This window comes from Meleagris gallopavo, chromosome 7, assembly GCF_905368555.1.
Source record: "Meleagris gallopavo chromosome 7, MGAL_WU_HG_1.1, whole genome shotgun sequence".
NCBI classification, from domain to species: domain Eukaryota; kingdom Metazoa; phylum Chordata; class Aves; order Galliformes; family Phasianidae; genus Meleagris; species Meleagris gallopavo.
The window spans coordinates 1,993,853-2,019,108 of record NC_139410.1 but is presented as its reverse complement, the minus strand read 5'-3'; the positions used below and the strand labels follow the sequence as shown (position 1 = coordinate 2,019,108).

General features: G+C 39.8%; 4 protein-coding genes across 5 annotated transcripts in view; 2 read left to right on the top strand and 2 right to left on the bottom strand.

Moving 5' to 3' along the window:
• The window catches only part of SLC40A1 (solute carrier family 40 member 1), a 42,554-nt gene extending 34,833 nt beyond the window's left edge, over positions 1–7,721 (bottom strand). The window contains exons 1-2 of the mRNA XM_085228826.1: positions 6,967–7,721; positions 930–1,268 (exon numbers count right to left, since the gene is read on the bottom strand). Coding sequence (XP_085084952.1) covers positions 930–971 — 42 coding nt within the window. The 5' untranslated portion in view covers positions 972–1,268; positions 6,967–7,721. The remainder of the gene's footprint in view (positions 1–929; positions 1,269–6,966) is intronic.
• Positions 7,722–7,786: 65 nt separating this feature from the next.
• On the top strand, positions 7,787–11,118 carry ASDURF (ASNSD1 upstream open reading frame). Its single transcript, XM_031554138.2, has 4 exons — positions 7,787–7,964; positions 9,467–9,520; positions 10,065–10,140; positions 10,971–11,118. Exons 1-4 carry the CDS (start codon positions 7,902–7,904, stop codon positions 11,039–11,041), a joined length of 264 nt encoding a protein of 87 aa, XP_031409998.2. The 5' UTR covers positions 7,787–7,901; the 3' UTR covers positions 11,042–11,118.
• Positions 11,064–14,561, top strand: ASNSD1 (asparagine synthetase domain containing 1). Its single transcript, XM_031554136.2, has 3 exons — positions 11,064–12,545; positions 13,090–13,271; positions 14,234–14,561. The coding sequence occupies exons 1-3, from the start codon at positions 11,064–11,066 to the stop codon at positions 14,478–14,480; spliced, it is 1,911 nt and encodes a 636-aa protein (XP_031409996.1). The 3' UTR covers positions 14,481–14,561.
• Positions 14,562–16,738: 2,177 nt separating this feature from the next.
• Positions 16,739–25,139, bottom strand: OSGEPL1 (O-sialoglycoprotein endopeptidase like 1). Of its 2 annotated transcripts, none has more exons than XM_031554137.2 (8): positions 24,935–25,139; positions 24,185–24,428; positions 22,904–23,291; positions 22,133–22,337; positions 21,905–22,053; positions 21,201–21,331; positions 20,986–21,057; positions 16,739–19,042 (listed from the first exon to the last, which is right to left on the bottom strand). In XM_031554137.2, exons 2-8 carry the CDS (start codon positions 24,388–24,390, stop codon positions 18,964–18,966), a joined length of 1,230 nt encoding a protein of 409 aa, XP_031409997.2. In that variant the 5' UTR covers positions 24,391–24,428; positions 24,935–25,139; the 3' UTR covers positions 16,739–18,963. The 2 variants fall into 2 exon arrangements, with proteins under 2 accessions (XP_031409997.2, XP_003207471.3); XM_003207423.5 differs by having other exon boundaries at positions 24,787–25,138.
• Positions 25,140–25,256: the final 117 nt, after the last annotated feature.

Here is a 25,256-nt window from a genome sequence, read left to right as displayed (position 1 = left end):
CTTATTCTCCAGATGCTACCTTAGCATCTTGATTTCATAAGTGCTAAACACTAGTAACTTGCGTTAAACAAATGTTTGAATGCTTATAAAAATTATACATTACTCTAGTGTTCAATGTTGTAAAATTGCATTATTTGTCTAGGTTACCTTTATCACATAAACTAATGTATTTGACTGGCAGAAAGATCTCCTTGAAGTTTTCTGTTCTCTCAACTACTCTTAAAACTCCGAGCCATCGTCACTGTTTTGCTGAACATCCACCAGTTAAAAAATATAACAGAAATTACATAGCAATGCCTCTCCTTCTCTGGTGGTTGTTATTGCTCCAAATGTTTAACTATCATATTCAAAACTCAGTACTGCAAATACTGGAAACTAGGTTAACATTACTACATTTCATGTAACTGTAGCAGCAACAAACAAAACTAATTATAAACATTTGTCCTATCTTCTCACAAGCAAGTACAAAGTCCAAATGTTTGTTACAAAGAGAGCAAAGGAACAGAAAGTACTCATGAGCAACATACTTAATAAATCAGTCTAGGTAAAATCCTAATACACCTGGGTGCCTGAGAGCAGTCTAATCTTGATTCTTGGCTCAGAAAGCTTAACACAGATATTAAACATTGCCCTCTCTCTCCAACCTACTCATACATGTTTTGGTTTGCTAAAGTTCACATTTAAGTGGGTCATTTTATGTCTGAGGGAACATAACTTACAGGACTGACTGTAACTAATGGAAATAGATGTCTTCTGAAACAATCAATGTTTCTGATTCTAGAAGACATATGTCTCCTAGAAGCAGGCTGCTAGTTTGGTATCTTCAGCCCATACTCCTTGGGTCTGCCTAATCTTCCAAAACAATCTAATCTGTGTTTTATCTTCAAGAAAATACCAGTTGTACAAAATATTTTAAACACAGTACTTACCAACAGAGAGGCACTCCCAACAGGAAATAGAAACAAGCACATAATTTACTCTCTAATCTTCTCCAGGCTTCCCAGCTCAACTTGCGAAAGAACAGAGTACTGGTCAGGTTGCCTCATCACTCGGTGTGTGTTTGGTGCAGTTCTCTTTTCCTTTTTTTATTAGGCGGATACATTGGCAGTAATCCGATTTTGCATCAAGATGTCCCAGCCCAGGGTAATGTGAAGGAGGCACAGCTGTATCTGGTGCCACAAGCAGTTCCAAGCAGCTCATATTCCTGCTTTTTGACTGCATCAAAAGTGGGGCGTCCAGCTTCCAGACACCAAACTTCCAGCTTTGTACTGCAAACAAAATGATTGTTATTGTAAGACAGAGCACTTGATTATTTAAGACACCTAGACATTCAATGCTAATCATAGAAGTACAAACACTTTAAAAGTAAACCTGTGTATCAGTTACTCAACATATTTGAGGAATAACCGCTACATCAGTTTATTAAGTCTGTAAAACCAATCTGACAAAGAAGTCTTTTTCTTCCACTTTTCTAAGTACAACTACAGCTCACATTAACTTCTCAACAGCGTACAACAAGGTTTTCTGTGCTAATGAAGCAAAGATTATGAGAACTAAAATTCAGACTATATTTTCAGCTTCAGTGGCATAAGACCTGGAGTAAGGCCCTTGTATTCATTAGCTGCCTCAATTTTATACCAGAGAACACAGAGTGGATATAGATTTAATTTAAATCATCAGATGAAACACTATGGTGGGACTATCTTTACCTTTACTGATAGACCAATGCTATGCAACTTCTTAGCTATTTTTTACACTAGCCTAAAACTATTTCATGTGGAAGTGATGAAAATCTGCTTTTACTTAGAAAATGAAGAATTGCATGCATCCGACCTACACAGAATTTTTGTGCAAAAAAGTTTTCTGATTGCCTTGAAAATTCATCAGAAGTAAAAACTGAAAAGATCTGACTGCACTACAAGCTTACAACAAGTTCAGAGTTCTTGTTTTGTTTGCAGTAATAAGACATTTAAAACAGAATGGTTAGAGGGTTTGCAAGGTTTCTTGTGCAATTTATAATCCAGATACTTAACCTAAGGAGACAAACCACAGATTTACATAGATTCAGGTACAAAGATTCAGATTCCTGGTTGTGTGAACTAATCTAACTCTCTTCATATCCCAGTGCCTCAATCAAATTAGTAGAAAGGTTATTATAAAGCAAAACTGATTGATTTCAGCAATTTCAATGCTCTTGTTGTGAGTTAGTAAGCCATTAAAATATAGATCTAACAGGTAAGTTAATGTAGAAATCATTGTTATACCTCAGAATTTACTCACATGGATTTTGAATTTGCAACATCTACATACAAAATAACCCAGGATCACAGTGGAAACTATTCCAAACAAGGCAAACACAAATACCCTCAGACAACTTTCTCCCCTCTTTTGGCGACTCCATCTAGCCGTCTTATATCCAAATCTGCATTCTTTCTTTGAGCAGCTCTGGATTTCCTGAGCAGCCAACTCAATTCCAGCTTGCTCTCTTGTGGCCAACATTAGAGTTACAATAGCCCTAGTAGTCTTCAGTTCCGACTATTTTTAAGAGCCATAATGGCAAATTAAATGTAACTGCTAGTAGTTACCAGTGTTTTCAAGACAGAAAATAAATGGTTTTATCCTGTCTAACTCAGCTAGGCAGAAGAGTAAAATACCTTCTAATTGCCCTGCCTGCTCAGCTCTTGTGACCTATGCAGACTGCAGTTCCTATTCTTTCACTTGTGAAAGAGCATGCTGGGTAGGAAGAGTAATCGGTGGGGTAGAAAGAAAGCTAAGGGAAAACACATGTGAAGGCTGCCTTGGCTGCTGCCTATCTGCAACAAACCAAATCCTTTCCTAGTCTCCAGCCACTACTCACCTCTTAGAGCAAGAGAAAAGTATTAACTAACTCTCACGTTTAGTTATTTCTCAAGGCTGCTGTTGAGATAAAATAATTACCTACAGCACCCTCCTCATAAATTTCAGTGCGAGCAGATAGTAAACAACAGAGCTGCAGCAGCCCTGAAGCAAAGTTGATTTAAAGCCTCACAGACTTGCATGAGGAGAGGAAAGGTGAAGATCTTTTCCTCCACTGAGTTTTAAACACAGCTACTCTTATTGTGGATATGAATGAGTGAGTTCAGGAGTGACCACATAGTAGGAGTCCACTTGTTTATTAAACTGACTTATCAGAAGTACATCCCAGGAGTGCGTATCCACAGTCTGTGGTAAGATCAGAATTTTAGAACATAGCACATATTTCATAAGTATGCCTCAAACCCACTACTGTCACTCTCACGAACCAACCAATGAAACCATCTCAGAAACGCGGTGAGGAATTTTTGATTAATAAACATTAACTGTTTTTATTACTGAACTGTAAAAGGATCATAATTACAGAAATCATATTCTGACTACTGGGTTACTTAATCATCAACCTTTGTAACGTAATAGCAAATAAACACTCAGGAAGCAGATTGCTGAGAGGCGCTCAGATTAAACGAATTGCTCCAAAGAACAAGAGTGACAAACTACCAAGTGCACTAAGCAATAACATCAAAACTCTTCTATGTGAGCCAGATGTGGGTATTTTTTCTAGAATCGGAAGGATAAGCCCCTGAACTCTTCCAACCCTTAGACAACAGTTCTGCAGCATCTTCAGTTAGCCCACTTCTGGACAGTTCAGATCACACAAGCACTCAGCTGGCTGAACTCACACCACCACACAATCCCACAAAGAGCTACACTGATGCCAGGATGGAGGCAGCAGTAGGGCTGAAAGCAGAGGGAGGAGCAGGACTCACTCCTTATGAAACTGTACCCTGTTTCTCTTCCCCTTGAAGGCAAACACGGGCTTGTAAATTACTATACTGATAATTATTCTTACAACCTAATTGTCTTTTTACATAACTCTGCTAAGGAACAAGAATCCTTATTCTTCTACCACTGCCAAAAATTCCAGTCAACGTCAGTGAAGCTCACGGACACCATTGAAACAAGGTTGCTCACAAGCTGAAAGTGTTATTATAATACCTGTTGTATAAAAACACACACGATTACATAAGATGTAAATTATTAGGTAGCAAAAGTCAATAATCCTATGTATTAAAGTAACAAATGTTTCAGACAATTCACAGACATCAGCACAGTGTTTGCAGTGTCAATAGCAAGAAGACTTGTGAGATTTCATGAAATTTCTAAAGAAACTGAACTATAAGTAGCTAAGTTCGGAATGGCACTTGAGTCTTTGAAATGAGTTAAAAGATTTTAAAAGAGAAAGGGGGATAAAATGAGACAAAGAAAAACATTGTGACATTCCTACATCAATCTTCTTAAAGAATTCTTACCCAAATTCCTCAACAATGCCCACTGATACACATTGATAAGTATATGTGCAGGAATGAGAAAATTCTGATTAAATTCACCAACCTATTATGAGATCAGAACTTAACATGGATTTCGTAACTAAATCAAATTCTGTCTTAGAATTTGATACTTAAAAAGAGGTGCTATTAAAAGACATTTTCAGATCCTTCTTGTTTTAGCAATTTGGCTCCTTGCTTCATTTCTCAGCCTAAATTTGTTTATGATATTAAACCGTGATAGCATTATTTGTCCTTGTGCTATTTCATCCTACCACTTCAACAACTCTCTCCTTCCATGATGTTTTCACAAAAACTGAAAGACAGATGTATCACTGCAATATATCTATACTAGAATTAAAAAGACTGAGAATTATGATCACAGAATCAGAGAGTCAATTAGATAATCTCACGATCCGTAGGTATTATATAATTCATGTCTCCTTTGGAATACCTTTAAGTGCATTGATAGGCTCACAAGGAAGCATTTGTCTGTTTTCCCTTTTTACCTTCTCAATGTAAACAATTGCTTTTCCTACAGTAGAGATTGTTACACTATCTTAAGTAAGAATGCCTTCAGACTGTCCCAATATTAAATTCACACGAAAAAGGTTTAGTCAATTCAGACTGAACTAATTTATTTCAGAGCTATCTTAGGAAATAATCACCATTCTAAAGATAGACATCTTTTTACGTTATATAACAATTTCCTGGAAGCAAGGTATCAACACATCAACTTCCTGAAGTATTTTTCTTGGATTTTTCCTCTCCTGTTTTTTCTTAAACAAAAAGTTGTAACTGTTGGATTATCCCAGGACGCTGAACTACTTGCAATCCAATTTATTTGAGTATTTCAAGTATCCTTATGATGCTAGTCTCATTTGTACTTATGTGTAATAGAAAGGACAAGAAGCTATTACCTACAGCAACTCACTGAAAAGAACAAGAACAGCATCAGATTCAACAAGTTACAGAAAATGAAGATAAATAAATCATCTCCTCTACTAAATACATCATCACTTGTAAATCACAAATCTGATCACTGATAAAACAATGTTCATTCACAAGTATCTAGACTAAAAAAAGTAACGCTTCAGAAACTACAGCCAAGCTTAATTCTTTTTGTCTTAAATATGATAACGATTATGTGACTGGAAGTTAAGTAACAGGCTTGATGTCTGAAGCAAGATGGATTCACCACTCCCTCACTGCTCATATTCCCTGCATCATGCTAACAGAATCACAGCAGAACAAAAACTACTTAGCCTGTCAAACAAAAAATATAGCAGATAGTAATTTTTTCCTTGGAAGCCATAATGTTGTATGTCAACTGATCAGCAGCCTGGTAAAATGTAAGATGGACTGCATGAAGAGATGGTGAAACTTGTGGTAAACTTGTATCTATTTTGGCATCAACTAATCCAGAATGACACCGCAGAAATTCATAAAAAATGTGTGAGCTACAGTCTAGTTGTTCTTTTATTCTAGATACTGAATAACATAATCTACCTGTTTTATGTGTTTCATTGTCTCAATCATGCCATTTTGCTCTATATGTTTGTTAATGTTATTAGCCCTTCCTAGAATGTTACTTTAGGTAACCTTACAGGTGTTAGGAAGGAGGAACTGAGGGTGGTAACAAGGGTGAGCAGGGGTCATGGCCTCAACAATATATACGCATGGCAAGCAGGGTAGACCCAGCAGCAGCCACCAGGCTTGACACAAAGTCCAATTCACCAGACAACTACACAGTGATGAGGCAGGCCAAGGTAAAAACGAGAAGATAAGTCATCAACAAGTCAGGGTCAAGTCTAGACAGAGTAACCAGGGCCTAGAGGTCCCAAAGACAAGATGAGTGTGGGGTCAGCTGGGAAACAAGTCAATGGATCAGGGTCCAGGTGCACGTCCTGCCTAAACAGCCCCAGAACTACAAGAGGGGCTTGGGTGAAAGCCAAACACAAGAGGCTCTGCTTCAAAGCAACAGGGAAAAAATTACAAGAGGAGGTGCAGGGCCTGACTCAGGCTTCCTAGGGCATCTAGTTGAGGATGCTCTGCTATAGCTTCTTCCAGCTTTTACTCAAAGAGCTCCAAGTTTGCTGCTGTTTCTCAAACAGCTTTTCCTTAATAGAGGGCTGGCACTCCCAGGATAGGTAAGAACAATGTGCTCAGGGGCCTAATAAAGTCCAATGCTGCAGTAACATACAACACACCAAAGAGTTGGATTCCAGTCATCACTGACATAAAATTGGAATAGTTCAACTGAACAACTGAACACAACAGCTCTGACAATTCCACGGACTTAGGAAACCCCAACACAAGTAATTTAGGAGTCCCTTTCCTGCCAGCAAAGCATGAGCTCAGCAAGCATCACACACACTCCAGTGCGAGTGATTACACAGTTTTATTTTATAATGCTCAGAACAATGAACTTACCTAATTGATTTTTGGTTACAAAGACTGCAATCAAGAAAAATAAAAACAAAAAAAGATTGCAATGAGCACAAAACATTTTCATATTCTTAAGTTCTGCCACATCATCCATATAGCACCACCTGTGTCAGAGATCTCTTACACCTCCATCTACTACTACCTATCACAGCGTCTCAAACTCTTACTGTATACTTACCAATTTCGCCTCAGCACAAAGAGATAGGAAGTTGGATGATGCCCTCTATCAGCCTGTCCAGGTGCTCTCCACCCCATTCCACTCCATGGTTTTGCAGCAGGCTGCTTCTCTCACTGCTTGACTACACAGGCTGGACTTGAAGCACTTCTCTGTTCTACTCATGATGGCAGCACTGACTCACACAATGTATCACTCTCTTTTAGTCCTGTCATTTCAGTGCGTTTTGAAACACTCAGGCTGGGTGGTCTCAACTCTTTACTTCTGCTTCCAAGTCAGCTTTGAGAGGATACCCTGCTACTTGCACAATATCTAATTTGTACCATAAACCAATACACCAACACAATTTCAAAGACAACACAGAAAGATAAAGCATTTACTCAGCGTCTTTGCTTACTGTAACATACCATTAACGAAAATTCCAAAACCTGGCTTGTTTTGCAGTCTCCACACAGAGCAACTAAATTATACCACCTCGTTCCACTCCAGAGCCAGCACTGCACTATTTCAGAAAAAAGCACTTCATTTTCTGCTTTGTTACTTGTAAGAGAATCATTTTTCACCTTTCATTCCAAAAAGCTTTCCCACTGGGGCCCTCACAGACCACATGGCGGATGACAACAAGCAAGAGACTAACGAGAAGACCTTCCCTGTACCAAATTACTGCCAGCGATCCGACCGGACAACAACCAGCACCAGGTGAAGCCGCCGTCACAGCCGCAGCAGTGGCAACACCACCTCAGGCGTGCGCGCCTAACGACTGCGGCGCGCAACACGCAAACGGTTGCTCCCCCATCGCGCATGCGCACCCACCACAGTTCTGTTAATGGTGCGTACACTGTAGCAACAGGAAGTTCCGCGCCAGGAAGTTCTGCGGCAGGAGGCGCAGGCGTTGTGCGTGTGATGCTGTGCTGCGGCCCGGCCGGAGAAGCGGGGTTATGTCGCGACGGGAGGAGGAGGAGAGCGCCGAGCTGGGCCATAAGGAGGAGCTGAGTCGGAGGGTGAGTTCAGGTTAACCTTAGGTGTTGTTTCGGTGTTCCTTAGATTCGGAGAAGAGAATAAAATGAAGCCTGTTATGTATTGTGTGGAAAAGAGAAGGGCCTGTCTGTGTTTGAGCTGTGGCTCTGTTAGGAGCATTTGTCCTGTGGAGAGCTCAGTGGCTGTGAGCCCTTCTAGCAATCTGCCCTTTTGCTTTTACTGCTCCGAGATGGGCTTGGTGTGATCGACTGAAGAAGTGTCTGTTTCGTTTGTGTGCGCTGAGCAAATCGTGAGGGAGGTCGGTGAGGAGGTCGGTGGTCCGGTTCTCCTGTAAAGCGGTGCCCTCAGCTTTATTCGGGTTGAGATCTGTCAGTTCCTGGGGAGCTGCTCACCACCGGAAAGTGATTTCCTTCCCCTGCACTCGTATCATAACCGATTAGTGGTTTTCTATAGTTTCTTGGTTACTTAGGAGGCTCAAGAGGGTGAGGACATCAGCACGGCACAGCTTGTATGTTGCATGGTTGAGGTGCGGGGCTTTATTGTGCATCAGAAGGCAGCACTGCTGTCTTGTCTGTTGCAGTAACAAATGCCACAGGCTGGTGTAGTTGCTGATGAAGCAGCCATTCAGTTTGGCTAATCCAGTCCTGTAGTTGTTTTTAGCTGCCCCAGTTCCAGGTGGTAGAAAGGAGGAGCAGAGCAAGCTGTGTGATTGATGCTTGTAGAAAGCAGTAAGTGCTGAACCTCTTCAGCTCTGTGTTTCAGGTTTTTTGGAGGGCCCCTGCTCGCTCTTTGTCATTGGTGGCTGCTGGAGAACAGGAACACCGGGCTGCTTCTGTCAGTGCAGCTGAACTGGTGGTGTAGATCCAGCATTACAACTTTGTGCTAAAACTCCAGTATAGTACAATTGTTTACAATTCTCTTAGGGTGCTGGTTTGTTTGTTTGTTTTTGGGGGGGGGGTTGATTTTGTGGATTTTTTTGTTTCTTTCTTTTACTGTTTTCATTCTGAATCTGGAAAATATCAGATTATGAAGTGTATTGTGGAGGTAAATTTTGTTTCTCAAAGCTTGATGTTTTTATTTATAGTTATATAAATGTTTGCTTGGTTCCTCCTGAGAAGGATGGGAGGGAAATAATTTCAGATTTGAAACAACTAGGGATACTCTGGCTACCCAGTAATGACTGCTTTTGGGGTATGGGAGCAATGCCTACCCATATAAGATAACAGCTTTCCAAAGCAGCTACTTAGACTGCTTATTGTTGAATTCATAACTTAGAATTCAAAAGTAGCATGCTAACTGTAATTCAGTTATGTAGTCTGAAGAGTTGTAGTATGCTTGGGATAATGGCTAATTGAATACCTTTTTCATTCTTATGTGCACATTCACTTTAGTAGTCTGTTCAGGGAACAGTGACCTTGATTCTTCTAGCTGTCTTTAAAATATGGGTGAAGGTTTTCATCTTCAGGATTGCAACACAGCAGCTTGTTGTTAATAATTACATTGATACGTGTCTTTGGTCTTCTAGATTAAAGAACAGAAGGTTGTGGTTGATGAGCTTTCTAATTTGAAGAAGAATAGGGTAAGTAATTATGAAATTTCTTTTGGCTACTTCATTTTAGCTTCAGATGTATTTGTACAGAGGCAAGAGGGCAAAAAAATCATAAATAAATATGTTATCTTCAATTGTTTTGCTAAAGATTTTAATGCACATGTGGTCCGGTGTCAAAATGTTTTGTTCTCCACATCACTTGAGAGTTTATTTACACTTGTGCAGTATAACACAGTATGATGTCGGATGACTTTACTTTTTGTTTTAGCTGAATTTTTATATGATAATATTTGAGTAGGTCAGATTATGTTAAAATCTTCCTACTTTTTGTGTGTGTATGATGTAAAATAAAATATGATTCCCCAACTATGAGGAAAGGAAAAATGTAGAGTGGCTGTGGGTCAATCCTGAAATGTTTTGGTCCAACATGAGGATGTTGCTCATGGCAGAGTAGAACGTAGCCTTCTGACATAAAAGGGAAGGGTATCTCAGTGGACTTACATGCATTTCTGCTGTATTGTGTTTGCCTATGTATGTTACTTTCACTTAATGCAGCATTCTTTTTATTTTACAGAAAGTTTATAGGCAGCAACCCAATAGCAATATTTTCTTCCTTGTAGACCGAACAGAAACACTGTCTCAATGCAAAAGTAAGTTTGCAGTGCAAAAGGTAATAGTTTAACTGTTTAAAAGCTCTCTTTGTAGCTGTTAAGAATTTCAAAGTTGTAGTTAAGTAGAACTGGCAACTGCGTGTTAGATACCAAGCGGACTTGAGATGTGCCTGCTTTTCTGAGTTGGATAAACATGGTTTCAGCTTGATTTGCAAGAGTGGTAAAACAGTAAATGCTGAAGATACATGAAGGAGTCGTCCCACAGAGGAATCGCTTTTCTTAGCACCCTTTGGGAAGCTGTACATGCTCAGTTCTTCTTTTTTTTTTTTTAATTGTTAACCCTTAAAATTTCATGGGATGAGTACGAAATATGAGTGTGGAACTGGAAGTAAAGCTAGAAGTCTAAAAGTCTTTAGGCGGTTGAGAGAATGAATTTTTGGGTTTATCAAGATATGGGAATGGAAGATAAAGAGACGTGATAATTGAACAAAGGTGTTAGAAAAAAAATTTAAAAGTATGAAATTACTTCCTGGATTGAACAGCTGTCAATATCTTTTTTGATTGGAGTTTACAATGTTGACACGTTGTCTATTCACTTTCTTACTACAAATGTGTAAATCATATTGATTATCTAGGAAATGATTGGCTTTTTCTTTACGTTACTAAACTTGTAGTATGGATTTCCTTGAGGGTGAAAAGATGTTTGTATAATTGAAGTCGAATAGACTGCAGTGAGATATGGTTGTGATAGATCAATACTGTGGCACATCTGTTTCTTACTTTGTTTTCCTATCTTTAATTGTACAGCTGACACTCATTTCTTAGGTATAAACTCATTTACTCTTTATTCTGGTATTTTTATCACACAGATACATTAGATCAATTGAAGAAAGCACATCAAGAGTTGGAAAATTCAGACAAGAATAAAGTCAAGAAATAGTCTATCTGAATTTCAAGTTGCCATGTGTGGTATTTGTTGTGTTGTTGCCTTGTCTAGCCAGCATAGTATTTGTGATTACTTCAATGAGGACCTGTACTGCCATCTTAGAAGAAGAGGACCAGACAGCAGCCAACAATTGATAAAGACTGTGTCTGAGCCGTCCTATAAGTGTCTTTTTTCTGGCCATGTGCTTCACCTGAGGGGACTGATGACTCCTCAGCCTCTGGAAGATGTCAATAATAATATTTTGCTCTGGAATGGAGAAATTTTCAATGGAGTGCATGTAGGAGATTCAGAGAACGACACTGAAGTTATGTTTCGTCATCTTGCGCTATGCAGTAGTGACGCTGACTTCTTAACACTCTTCTCATCACTTCGGGGTCCATGGTCTTTTATTTATTACCAAGCATCTGGACACAGCTTATGGTTTGGTAGAGATTATTTTGGTCGTCGTAGTTTGCTTTGGCAGTTCAGTAATGTGAGTGATAGTGTTTTCTGTCTCACATCTGTAAGTGTGAATTTGGAATCTTGTAACCGATGTCAAGAAATCCCAGCATCTGGAATTTTCAAAATTGATCTCAAAAGCTGTGTGACAACTAAATTATTGTCTTTAACGTTGTTTCCATGGAAGTACAGTTGCACAGAGAAAACTCAAGAAGAAATATTCATTGATATTCTGGATCAAGTTTCAAAAGACTTACCAAATCACATCACGGTTGTGATGAATGAGTCAAAACTATGTCTCAGCACACCAGTAATGCCCTTAAACAGAGCCATTTCTGAAGCCTCAGCTGAGTCTGCAAGAACTGATACTAGCAACACGAGCCACGTGGCTTCCATAGAAACTCTTCAGGGATATCTTGCAGAGGAGCACAAGAGAAAACTAGTCCATCAGTTCATTGATGTTCTAGATGAGGCAGTAAAGAGACGAGTTTTACTACTAGTTAGAGGTGAAGATCAGAGAACAAGAGAAGTTGAGGGTGCTTCTCCCAGGAAGGCTCACGTTGCAGTGCTCTTTTCTGGTGGCGTTGACTCTATGGTTATTGCAGCCCTTGCTGATCGACATGTTCCTTTGGAGGAACCAATTGACCTTCTCAATGTAGCTTTCATGCCAAAAGAACAAACTAAGCAAACACGTACCCCTAAATCCTGTATCAGCCAGGAAATGCAGCTTGATTTGCGTCGTGTTCAAGAAAATCATGAAGACCTTGATGCTAAAATTGGTGATCGTTTGTCTTGCTTTGATGTTCCTGACAGAATTACTGGTAGGGCAGGACTGAAAGAATTAGAAGCCCTTAACCCTTCAAGAACCTGGAACTTTGTGGAAATTAATGTCACATTAAAGGAATTGCAAGAAATGAGACAACAATTCATAAATCACTTGATTTATCCTCTGGATACAGTTTTGGATGACAGCATTGGATGTGCAATCTGGTTTGCTTCCAGAGGACAGGGTTATATTAATAAGAAAGGAGAAATGAAACCATACAGAAGTCCTGCAAAGGTACTGATTGTTTCTTAAATCTTTTGTTTTTTTCTTAAACTTAATTTGTGAATGTGAGAACAGCCCTGTTTCAGCAATTAGCAGAGCTCTTAAATATTCACAAGGCTTCTGAAATTCAGTGGCAGAATAGAATACCGATAATCTTTCTGTAGTTCTAGAATTAAAGCCTGCGTTCAGTTCTTTCATTATGTGAATGGCTTTTCAATAAGCTTGATAAGCAGTAGTGACTAGGAAAAAAGTCAACGCCTATGATTCTCAATGCTGTAACTCAGTAGTAGGCAAGTGCTATTAATCCAGTTGAACAAATCTATAAACTTAGTGTATTCTTCAGGTACACGACTTAGGTGACAAAGTAGCTGTTAGTAATGCCAGACAAGATGACTGCTTGCAATCTTATGTAATTATAGTCTGATTGAATGACTGTTAAAGCTACAAAGAATATTTCTTCTTGTATGTTGTTTTCACATATGTAGTTCTAAGATCCGTTAAGTATTATTAGCCTCACTAGGTATTAACAAAGATTTCTTTTGTTCTTTTTTCTTAGGTTGTGCTTACAGGAATTGGAGCAGATGAACAGCTTGCTGGGTATTCCCGACATCGCGTTTGCTTCAGAAAATATGGCCTAGAAGGTCTGAATAAGGAACTTGAAATGGAGTTAGGTCGCATTTCTTCTAGGAATCTTGGTAGAGATGACAGGATTATTGGAGATCATGGAAAAGAAGCCAGGTAATAGTACCATGAAACAAAGCTGGTTTTACTGGTTAGGCTCTAGTTTTATCGGTCCAAGAAAAAGCTTTATTTGGAACTTGTTGGCACGTTTTTTGTCTCCAAATTGTGTTCCACTTGTATTAGGATGCACTCTCTGGGGGGAAAAAAAAATGTAATCTTTAATGCCATGGTAGTTACTTAAGGAAATCTAGCAACATGAAAATTGGATTTCCACCTGGATGTTTTAAGAAGCAGCAACAGATGTTGGATAAAGCAAAATCAAGTGGGTTTTATCATTTGAAGTACAGCAGTCTTCTCAGCTTTGTAGTTCTGTTGAGGTAACTTGGGGAGTGACTCTGGAGAATGACAGCTTCCTAACACAGCCTTGGAGAGGCTGTGAAGGACCAGCATCAAGGCTGCATATTCCTGTCAATGCGATAAAAGCAAGATAGACACCCTATGCATTTCCATGTCATTAAGTCAGAATACTTAAAGAATTGGGTTTTTTGAGTTTACCTCCTCCACACTACCACTCACTGACTTGCAAAAAAAAATCCCTTTAGTTGTTGTCTAATAGCTGAGGCTGCTCAAGTGCATGAAGGTTTTTGTGCCCAACAGTGTCTTTCCAGGCATGTTCTTAATGATACATTTTCATTTTAGCAGGAAGTGGTTGCAGTGATGGGCAGGTGTTAATTGTGCTTGTGAATCGATATAAATGCCTGGCATTCAGATGGTTGTGAGGATCTTTTTTGTCAACGTTTTTGTTTCAAAGTTATGGTGTGGCTTTATATAACAATTTTTTTTTTTTTTAATGCTTTAAAGTTATCTTGTTACTTCAAAATTTGGGAACTTGTGGGCTTCAGAGTTAAATTGTAGTATCTTTTACCTACTCTCTCAGTCAACATAGCTGCTTTGGAGACTTCCCTCAGTACCATACCACTAATGTTTAAGGCACAATCTGTTTCTCCCAATGTCTTCAGGTTTCCTTTTATTGATGAAGATGTCGTTTCGTTCCTCAATTCGCTGCCCATCTCAGAAAAAGCAGACTTGACTTTACCTCGAGGAATTGGTGAGAAACTGATTCTGCGCCTTGGAGCCAAGGAACTTGGCCTTAAAGCTTCAAGCATTTTGCCAAAAAGGGCTGTACAGTTTGGATCTCGGATTGCAAAACTGGAGAGCAACAATGAAAAAGCACACCACACATGCAACAGACTGAAGTTATTTTAGTAGATGAATTATAAAGCTATATCTTAAGATACTATTTATCCTATTTGTAAATTTAGTAAATCTTTGGGATTTTTTTAACAAGTTTGGCTTAGTTTGTTTGTTTTATGCATTTGGGCATTGTTACAATCAATAGAATAATACACATAGTACATACTTGTCCTAGACACATTATGAATGTATCCTTAGGGGAGAAGGGAAAGCTGGTCTCTGTGGAATAGAAGATAGCCAGAGGTTGGCATTTCTTCTCCCCCTTCCTCAGCAAAGTGCCTACTGAATCCTTCAGTCTGTCAGGTTATGGTTTTAGAAGGGAGAATGCGGTGAGGAGCTGACCTGGATTGCTAGAGCCACTGAGAGCTGAGGGTTCTGGGCCACACTGCCTCTTAGGAGCTGTCCCCTATGCATCACACTTAACCTTTTGTTTTTTGAGGAACAGGCTGCCCTTGCCTCAGCTGTTGAGAGCTGCCCAGTGAGGCCTGTGCTCCTGTACTGGGTTGATTGGTGGCCACAGGACTAAGGCTCCCTCTGCTCCCAGGAGATCTCTGGGATGATCTCTGCAATATCTTCTTTGTCATAGCTGGTTCCCTAACATCTTGCTGCTTCTTTTAGCTTGAGCTCTGCTGCTTCTACAGCTACAAGGCATCCCTTGTGTTTTTCAAGGAAGATTGCTAAAAGAAAGCAAATGCAGAATATCTAGCTTCAAAAAAAGCACCTGAGCTTTTTATCTGGATGTAATCATATGGTGGAAATACAAATATTCATACTAGCATAAAATCTAGTTTTGCGCAAAGCAGTATTTAGCTGTTTCTACAAATAATCTGTTGTAATGGTGCAAATAAAATTTTACATCAATTTGGGACTGGGGAGAATTACTACAGAAGCATTACTACAGAATGCTTCAGAACACGGGCAGTTTTCTGGTGCTCTGAGGAAAATTGACTTGCTTGTATGTTCTTTGACATTGGCAAGATTTATTCCATCACTGATAGCAGAGAGAGATTAGATTCAAGGACCATTAATCTGACTAAATGTGACCATAATTTGTTAACTCTGTAGTGGCGCTATGGTGCCTCATTTAGGATTCCTAGAAAAAAGTTGTGTATTTTATACCCAGGAAAATAGTTTCTTTTCCAAAATAAGTCTTTCAATTTTTACAAATACATATGTACGTGAGAAATAATTTGGGAAGTGTTCTAGGTACTTTTAGGTATTAGCCTTAAGAAACTATGTGTAGTTGTCAAGCCATGACCTGAAACAGTGATGGAGCATCTGATGGGAAGGCAGGGCCAACACAGGGGAACTCAAGTGCATGCAGTGTATCTGAGTGAAGGGTGGAGCCAGGATCCACCCCTTGCCAGAGCCCATTTAAGGACTGGCAGATGAGGGCATCTGTCTGGAGGTCCATGCATACCTGAGGCCTTCTGAAGGTAAGCAGCTTCTTTCCCTTATTTCTGTGTGTATTGCTGTTGGATTTGAGCAAATCCTTGCTCCCTGCAGCCTGGTATCTTGCTGCTCTGCTGTCACTGTTATGTTATCACTTCACAGCATGCAATTTGGTTTTAGCATTTTTGTTTTCAGTTTAACCTATTACTTACAAACAATAAATTCATCATTATTCCTTAAAGTATGCTTATCACTATTATTTGCAGTTTCTTGACCAAATATTTGTTTCTATAAGGGGAAAAAATGACTATGTACCAGAGGAACCTGCAGGAATGTTTGTGTTTTTTATCTTGTCCTTAGGAAATGTAGTGGTTACGTGCAAATAGTGCTGTAACTTTTTGGTTAAATAATACTCTGTTCTTGTTGTTAATAGCATCTCGAAATACTGCATTTTAAACACTGCAGAATATTCTTGAGGGATACTGGGGCCTGACAAAAGTGTTATGTAGAGCTGAATGAGCTGATGACGCGACCTAGTGGTCAAACGTGGCAGCGCAGGAAAACTCTTGTGCCTTGTTTGTTGTGACAAGAGCAAGCAGCACAACTTTATCATGTCCCCTTACTTGGCTGGCTTTAAGCAGAGACAAAATGCTATCTCCTAGAGCTTCCCACTGAACTGCTGGGCCAGCTAAAAAGTAAGTATGTTCCCTGACAGCATCATTGCTAGCACTGGTGGTTTCAGGTATGCCCTTGTAAGGTTAAGAAACCCACTGGACTTTTGAGAGACGATGGCTGGTGGAATTTGCTGGCTAAACCCTTCAGCTGTTTAGATGCAAAATAGCACAGCACTTGTCAGTTTCCTTCAGAATACATGGATATTAAAGTTGGACTAATTTTAATCAGGACTCAGTACAAAGTGCAAGTATGAGACATGCATACCCAAAGAGAACAACTTCATTGTTGTATTAACAACTATACAATTCAAACATATTTAACAAAGATAAAACTTTATGATGGATTTTGTTTACTTAATTGGTTCAACTTGAAAAGCAAAATGACTAATGAGGTGACATAAACTGATTATATTCTATGTATTATAACAATATCCTGAAGGTTAGCATGGGGTGAAGACGAGGCATACCTATTTGTGTACATGCTAGCAGTGCAGGGCTGCAAGGTATCTGCACGTCAGCTGGCCTATGTCTTTATTCTAGATGATGAACTATGTGCAGAACATCACTAGCGATTCCTTTACTTCCTAACACCCAGGGATTGAGGAACTTGTTCTCTTAACTATCCTTACCTCTATGTGTGAAAGAATAGATCGCTAGGCTTATCATTTCTGTATGTTTAGTATGTCTATCATTCCTCTTGAGCTTCACTTTCTGTTCCCAAAACATGGGTAAGGCTTGTGCAATTGCCAGTAAATCATGCATTGTTGTTCATTCTCAATTTTTTCCAATGTGAGATATATCTTCTATACTAGAAATAGTGATGTACTTGAATGCAGGCACACATTTGCAATAAAAAAGACATTACTTACCTCCTTGTAAATGTGAGAAATTAATTTATGATTAAGAGTAACTGTCCTTTCCTATAACATCCAGGCTGTAGTTAAGCATTCATCAGTCTTCAGTGTTCATAGGAACAGTGATTTGCAGGATGTATTATAAGAGGAAGAGTTTTGTTTATTCTGATGGCCTTAGGATTCAGCCTCCAAATAATATAAAAAGTAACAATTTCAGTTTAGGAGCAATAACTTAACATTATAAAAGGGGTATTATATAAAGTTGCAAGCATTAAAATGAATATTTCTTGAATATCTATATGAATTTGTTAAGTCGTTAACGAAAATGTCTCTTAAGTGGCCTGGTGCATAACTAAATTTGGTTCATCTGGTTTTAGATATCTTTTGAGATTAAAAAAGTAATTAGCAGTCTAGTATGTTTGCAGAAGACTTAAAAGGCATAACTGCTGTTATAGTCTAGCACACAACAAATGTATGGCTTCTAGGCCCCAGGTTCAAGAAGATCATCTCCGCACTACTAGGAATGGCTTTTCAGAAAGGTATTTACTTAACAGAGTAATGTGATACAAAATTCTTGGTGAGCTGGTTGCCCACACAGCCTTTTCCATTAGTCTGCTTGTGGGGAGATTCAAGAAAGCACTTGACATCACCATCATAAACACTGATGAAATTATTCCATATTTAAGAAACCATTGTATGAAGAAGTAAAATAAAAATAAAAAAAAGCCATCATTTGCTCTGATGCAAAGAGACGATTAAGGTTTTACAAGGTAACATTAGGTTGAAGCAATATCTGTACAGCTGCTACTCCACCTCCTGGAGAGATGTGGTTCTGAGCAACAGTGATGCTGAATTACCAATTATAAAGATTTCTGCTTTTTAGCTAGTATTGGAGGCCTATTTTCTTGCAGTTGTTCTCATTTCTGTGGGTGCTGTCTCTTCTCTTGATTATATTTTCATCAATTCTGTGCACATCTCTTTCTCAATCTTCATTTTGTCTGTTTTTTGAAACTTGTTGCTGAAGTGACAAATTGTTGTATAAACTTAAATAATACATTTTGTTTTGATGAAATGCTTAGTTGAATTAGAAAAGACATTTTAAGTAAGAATGAGAACTGTATTTCTTCTACGTTTGAACAACCCCAGGCGCAAGCTTAGATACCAGACTGCTCACAATCACCTAGTACAGATTGTCAAAAGGCAAGGTGAAGTAACACATGAGCATAAAAACCCAGAACTTGGATCTTAACAGCTCATTTGTCCTGTTACCGACATTAAACTGTTATTCTTTTTACTAAAAAATATAATAATAATAATTAGTGCTCGCCATTTAACCCCAGATGTTAATTTTTGTTAGTAGGAATCATCTTCTTGCACTAGCAGAGAAAAGTAGGTGCTGTTGAAACTCAGTTCTGTTGGCACAGCTTCCACGTGAAGATGTATTTATTTCTCTGATGGGTGTTATTTCAACAATATAAGCCACATAAAGTCAGTACATGACAACTGTCTCAGTGCTGTTACAGTGAATAAGTTTGAGCTGCATTTATTGTATTAGTTAAGTGCTCAACATGCTGACTATTTTATCTTCCTTAGTCTTGGCACTTTGATGGCATCCTCTTCAACTCTTTTTGAAATGTCAATTCCAAGGGGAGCTCTAGAAAATAAAGTGATCCCTATGTTAAAAGGTAAGTAGCATTACCGCTGTGGTAAGATGATAGTCCCCTGTCACTCAGATGGGCAGATTCAAAGCCCTTTTCTACCATCAAATTGGGAAATTCCCAGTAATAAGTTTAGTAAATGCTGCCCAATTCCCAAATGCTGAGAATTGGGCAGCATTTTCACAAATTCTTAGCACTGTAAGACTAACTGTGAAAATGGTCTGCTTGAGCCTGTGCCCAAAACCATCTCTAAAATGGGGAGTTGTCTACATTTTTAGCTATTCCTAACCCATGAAGTTCTGTGACTTCACAGCTATCTTTTGAGGATGTTATTCAGATTCTGATTTGAGCTGATAAATAATTTTACATCCCAGTAATGAACGCAAGACACGTTAGAGATTCACAGGTATTTTTCTCTGGTATTTGTATGGTGTATATATAGTAACAGCAAAGCTAACTTGGTATTTTATTCATTGAGTTTTATATATATATATATATATTTTTATATATATATATATATATATATTTTATATATTTTTATATATATATATATATATAAACGTATTTCTGAAAACAGTATTTTACCATTTCTTATGTGAAAATGGTAAAATTTCCATCCTGAAACCCTCCAAGTGTGTGTTTTCTTGGCACTGGAAAAGGCACAAACTGGATTAAAACTTAAGAGTTAAAGACCAGCTGGTATTTCTAACATACTGACAATTCAAAAGCATACCTGGCGTTTTGTTCAGCCCTAAGCCCAGGGTCTACTTGAATGCAGAAAACAAACCATATTTAATAAGCCATTAAAAAATTATGTCATATGTGATTTTTTTTTTTTTAATTTAAAATTATCTGATGATCAGAGGGCTGTCCCTCTGGGGCTCTTCAGCCTGGAGAAGGCTCTGGAAGACCTTAAAGCAGCCTTCCAGTACCTGAAGAGGACCTACAGGAATGCTGCTAAGGGACTTCATATAAGGGCAGGTAGTGAAAGGAAGAGTTGGCTTTGAACTGCAAGAGAGTAGATTTAGACCAGCTATTAGAAAGACATTCTTTACTGTGAGAGTGGTGAGACACTGGAACAGGTTGCCCAGAGAGGTTGTGGATGCTCCCTCCCTGGAAGCATTCAAGGCCAGGCTGAATGGGGCTGTGAGCAGCCTGGTCCAGAAGGAGGTTTCCTTGCCTAGCAGGGGACTGGAACCAGATGATCTTAAAGGTCTCTCCCAGTCCAAACCATTCTATGATTATGAAAATGCAGTTGGACTCAGAGCATTTAGATTTATGACTGTAACAACTAAGAAGCTAGGGAGAACGTACTACTTAACTTGCTCCTGTTTTCCATACTACCACAGTAACAGGTAAATACATAAAACTTTATGATGTATGGCGATTAAAATCTCTGACTCAAAACTAACTTAAATGCTGAAGATAATAGAACCACTGAATGGTTTGTGTTGGAAGGGACCTCAAAGAGCATCTAGTTCCAATCCTCAGCTGTGTGCAGGATTGCCAACCACTAAATCAAGCACCAGATAAGGTTGCTCAGAGCCCAGTCCAATCTGGCCTTGAACACCTTCAGAGATGGGGCATTCACAGTCACTCTGGGAATTAGTCCAGTGACTCACCACCTCTTTGAGTAAAGAATTTGCAGCTAACATCTAATCTAAATTTTACCTCTTTTAGTTTCAAGCTATTCCCCCTTATCCCATCGCTAACAGATCATTTTAAAAGCTGCTCTCCCTCCTATTAATAAGCTTCCCTAGAGTACTGGAAGAGGATGACATTTACTTAACAACTACATAGAAAAGGAAGTGATGGTAACTTTTCAAGCTTATATGCTCTCTAGAGACATTCCTCATGACTTTGTGCTAGTCTATACTTCCACTTTGACTGAGTACAGTGAATTAATGAAGAAAAAGACTGAATGAACTGAGTCACTTACTTTGGTTCATAGCGGATGCCATCAGTACTGTGTAAAATACCACATCCTGCATGCAACCTTTCAATGCCATTCCTAAGTGAGAAAGCAATTATGTATAAGTGTGTCATAACTGTCTGAATTTATAAATATATGGTTTAGTCACCATATACAGAAATGCTCGATTCTGATGATTTAAAAGAATGTAACAGAAACACACAAAGAAAAACAGCCCTTACCATGCAATCATAACACCATTATCAGTGCACAGTCTTGGAGGAGGAGACAGAAAAGCAAAACCATTTGCATCTGCCAGAGTTTGCAGGTCTTTTCTGATAGACTGATTACTTGCAACTCCTCCTGATACGACCTAACAGGAGTTTTAAGGATGGAGGGGAAAAAAAAAAAAGAAAAGAAAAAAGGTATCAACTCAAAAGAAAGGCCTCGTAGGTCAAACTAAATTAGCATCCTACCTAAAAACAAATATATCAGATAAAGTTTTGAAGACTGCAATAAAAAGCAAGTATATAAAGCTAAAACCATTTTTAAAGACTGAAACCTATCAGAAAAGAATGTGAGTGTATTATGGCTAAAAACTATTCCTGAGTGAAAGCATGCTATAAATAGATCAGCTATCAAGTACTTGGCTGCCCTAGATCAAACTGTCTGACATGAGCTATTAGAAAAGGTCAGGTTAGTTGATGTGAAAATACCCTTCTAGCTTAAAATCTAACTATGAAAGATGTCATATAAATACCTGAAGTTAATATTACTTGAATCCTTGTATTTTAGCTAAGTTTAATACATACTGACATGTATGTTATCTATCACTACGATTAGTTCTGTCATGGGGAAAAGTACAAGGAAATCAGCATCCTGAATGACGTTACGTTTAAATATGAAAAGCAACATGCAAAATGATACAAAAATGATGTATACCCACCAGAGTTGCAGTTTTTGGTAGTAATATGCTATTTTTTATGCAGAAAAGCATGGCTCGGTGTGTCCGCTGGATAATATGAGCAGCCACTACGTGCTGTACAGCTGCAGCAATGTCCTCAACACAGGACAGGAGTTCACCTTCTTGAATACCTATAAAAATGTATGATCAGATGGGTTTTCCTGAGTATAGCTCATGAAGTACATGGTTTGTATCTGACTTTAAGAATACCTTCTTCTTTTTCTTTCTGAATAATGGATTTGTTGACAAGGCTCTGAAGTCCAGAAAAAGAAAAATCACAGTTACGATACTGCTGCATGGGAAGTCTGAATGTGTACCTTTGCCAGTCTCCAGTTTGAGCCAGGTGCTCTATTGCCTTTCCCCCAGCCATGCCACGGCACTCTGGGTGCTTTATTAAAGAGAGCCTTCTTGCTACCTAAGGAGAAAACAGACTCAAAATAGTTACAGGAGGACTTAATGCAGTTTTCCGCATCATTTTATGCAGTCAGTGGACTTTTTTGTTACAGCAATGAGAAATACAATTCCTGAACAAGTTGAGAAAGCAGGAGGACCAGCAGATCTTGCAGGAAATGTTAATTACTCAAATTCTAGGAAACACACGCAGACTCTCATACTGTATTACTAGGTAAAGGGGAGCAAAGTTGTTTTCAATTTTAAGCAATTTCCCATTCCACCCCTCCTCTTTCAACGCATGAACAAAGGTATCATTTTTTTTGAAAAATATGCTTGTTGGAAAACAAAATAGCAAGTGCCTGATTTTATAGAATGCACTCAGTAACCAAGCAATATAGACTGTCAAAGCCAAATCGGGCTTTTCAAACTACTAAAAGAACAAATAACAAAAATAACTATATGTATAACTATATGTAAAACTCCTATCACATTATATTGCTGTACTCAGGCTAATGCTAATACTATGCTTAAGTAGCTTATCTGCAATAGAGGAAAACAAGTAGATTCGCATGTGTGTTGAAGTATTACCTTATCTAGCATGTCACCTGGTGCTATATCTATGGTCTGTCCAAGCAGAAGGAAATCTGAAACTCCTCGTGCTACTGCCAAGATGCAATGACCTCCGGAGAGTAAAAGAACTAAGAAGGGAAATTCCACTTGCTCTGTCAGTCTGATGGTAAGTGCGTGAGCCTCCATGTGATGAATGGGGATGAAAGGCTTCTGGTACCTGTCCACCAGCTGTAAGCTGTACTGCAGTCCCACCTCCAGGCTCAGCGCAAGTCCTGGTTTCACTGTAGTTGCAATAGCAGCGAGTTCATTTACAGAAACTCCGCTGGCACTAAGCGCTTCCTTTACTACTTGCTGGATGTTTTCTCTGTGAAGCTGTTGAGCTACGTGAGGAATTATTCCACCTGCTCTAGTTAGAAACAAGTAATTGCAATATATTAGTATTTCATAACGCAATCACAACAATAGCTTTTTCAACATCTTGTAAACTTGCCACACCCTGCCCATTTTTTTTAGGATGTTTTCAAATGCCTTGTTTAGTCTAAATGACATGAACTATATCTGTGTACTGAATAGAGCATAATTATCACTGGGACATCAGGAAAGAATCCAACTTTACCTTTCTTGGCATGAGTTCCTCTTAAATCTGCTACTCCTCTTAAATCTACCTCCATGCCATTCCAAAGCAATGGCTGAAACTGAACATAGTCCTCCACCGGCCAGTTGATGTACTTATCAACCAATGCCTATTTCTGAATAATTTTCACTTAACTGAAAATATTTTGTGGTTTTAGTAGTACTACTGCAATGTTTAATCAAAATTCATGAAGAATTTATGTACTTTTGTAGAAAGAAATTAGCACAAGAAGATGAACCTTAAAAAATGCACACCATTTCTTTCCACAGACTTGCAGAGCGAGCTGGAGACAAAGAAAGGTGGGTCTTCATATCAGAGATAATGGCCTGAAGTCATGCCAAGGGAGGTTCAGATTGGATATTAGGAAATGATTCTTCTCAGGAGTGGTGAGGCATTGGCCCAGGCTGCGCAGGGAGGTGGTGGGGTCACTGTCCCAGGAGGTGTTCATAGAAAGGGTGGATGTGGCACTGAGGGACAGCGTTAGTGAGCACAGTGGGGATGGGCTGATGGCTGGACTTGATCTTGGAGGACTTGGCTCTTCACAACAGTTTTCCTGAGACGCTTTCATACAGATGATATTACAGATAACAGTAGCATCACTACTGAGCACCTTCAGCCACAACTGCAGCTGCATAAGAAGGTGCTATGAAGCTGTCTGCACTTACTTCAGGTGCACGTCCTTTTGGCTCTGTAGCGCTTCTCCCAGCACCCTGCCCGCCTCGTCCAGCACCGCCGCGCCCGTGTCATCGCAGCTCGTTTCGATGCCCAGCACAAGTCTGGGGAGCCTCGCACAGCGCGCGGAGCTGCTGCTCAGCCATGCAGCTGGGCCGTGCCTCGCAGGCTGCAGGAGGCGCATGGCTGCGCTGCCCATTGGCAGCAGCTGGTCTCGTGGTGATGTCTGGAAAGGAGCTGCACAAAAAACAAGGATCTTCATAGAGGGCTTTCCAAGTACGTACTACTACAGAACTAAAGTAATTAAAAATACAGTACACCATGTTGAGTCATCATCCCCGAATGGGCTGAGAAACCGTTTGGATGTGGTGCTCAGGGACGTGGTTTAGCAGAGGACTGTAAGAGTTAGGGGGGTATGGTAAGGTCGTGGTTGGACTCGTTGATCGTTAAGGTGTTTTCCAACCTGAGCGATTCTACGATTGCTGTGGAAAGGTGCCGTTACCATTAAAGCTACGGAATACCCCGCGGTTTTTAAGGGCTTAACGAGAACTGGCGTTGTTGTGGGAGGAGGTGGTGGCCTATGACTTTGCTTTACCTGAGTCGTGCCCCAGGACGATGCCTTCGGGATCTGCCCCGCCTACCGCCCTGCCGCAGCCCCGAGGAAGGGAACGCTTCGCACCGCGATCCGAGCAGCCTCGCGTCGCTGCCTCCGTAGCCCAATTTCTGCTTGCGATGAGCTTTACCTTCGACTGTTCCTCGTGATATTTCGCTGCCCCCAGCCTGATTTTTAAAGCCTAGAAACCGCGCACGGCGCGCAAACAGCTACAACGTCGGCTGCCCCAGCCCGGGGCAACTCGGCAGCCGTAACCCCAGCCTTCCCGCCGTCCCCAGCCGCCATCACGGGGTGGGGCAAATCCCGGAAGTGACGCTGCGCTGTTCCGTGGCGGCGGCGCCATCTTGGTGCCGGGCGGCAGCGCGCCCCCTACCGGCAGCACGGCTCCCAGCCACCCGCGTCACCGCCACCCGCGCAATGAAGGGTGGCTTACACGAACGCTGTAGAGCGCT

What these genes read in the sequence shown, in the direction of transcription:
- ASDURF (XM_031554138.2), top strand. Translation starts at nt 7,902, where the DNA reads ATGTCGCGACGGGAGGAGGAGGAGAGCGCCGAGCTGGGCCATAAGGAG. An exon ending in CTAATTTGAAGAAGAATAGG is followed by an intron (nt 9,521 to 10,064) that starts GTAAGTAATTAT and finishes TTTATTTTACAG; the next exon opens with AAAGTTTATAGGCAGCAACC. An exon ending in AACACTGTCTCAATGCAAAA is followed by an intron (nt 10,141 to 10,970) that starts GTAAGTTTGCAG and finishes TTTATCACACAG; the next exon opens with ATACATTAGATCAATTGAAG.
- ASNSD1 (XM_031554136.2), top strand. Translation starts at nt 11,064, where the DNA reads ATGTGTGGTATTTGTTGTGTTGTTGCCTTGTCTAGCCAGCATAGTATT. An exon ending in CATACAGAAGTCCTGCAAAG is followed by an intron (nt 12,546 to 13,089) that starts GTACTGATTGTT and finishes CTTTTTTCTTAG; the next exon opens with GTTGTGCTTACAGGAATTGG. An exon ending in GATCATGGAAAAGAAGCCAG is followed by an intron (nt 13,272 to 14,233) that starts GTAATAGTACCA and finishes CAATGTCTTCAG; the next exon opens with GTTTCCTTTTATTGATGAAG.
- OSGEPL1 (XM_031554137.2), bottom strand. Translation starts at nt 24,390, where the DNA reads ATGGGCAGCGCAGCCATGCGCCTCCTGCAGCCTGCGAGGCACGGCCCA. An exon ending in TCAGAAAGAAAAAGAAGAAG is followed by an intron (nt 22,054 to 22,132) that starts GTATTCTTAAAG and finishes ACATTTTTATAG; the next exon opens with GTATTCAAGAAGGTGAACTC. An exon ending in GGCATCCGCTATGAACCAAA is followed by an intron (nt 19,043 to 20,985) that starts GTAAGTGACTCA and finishes TTTATTTTCTAG; the next exon opens with AGCTCCCCTTGGAATTGACA.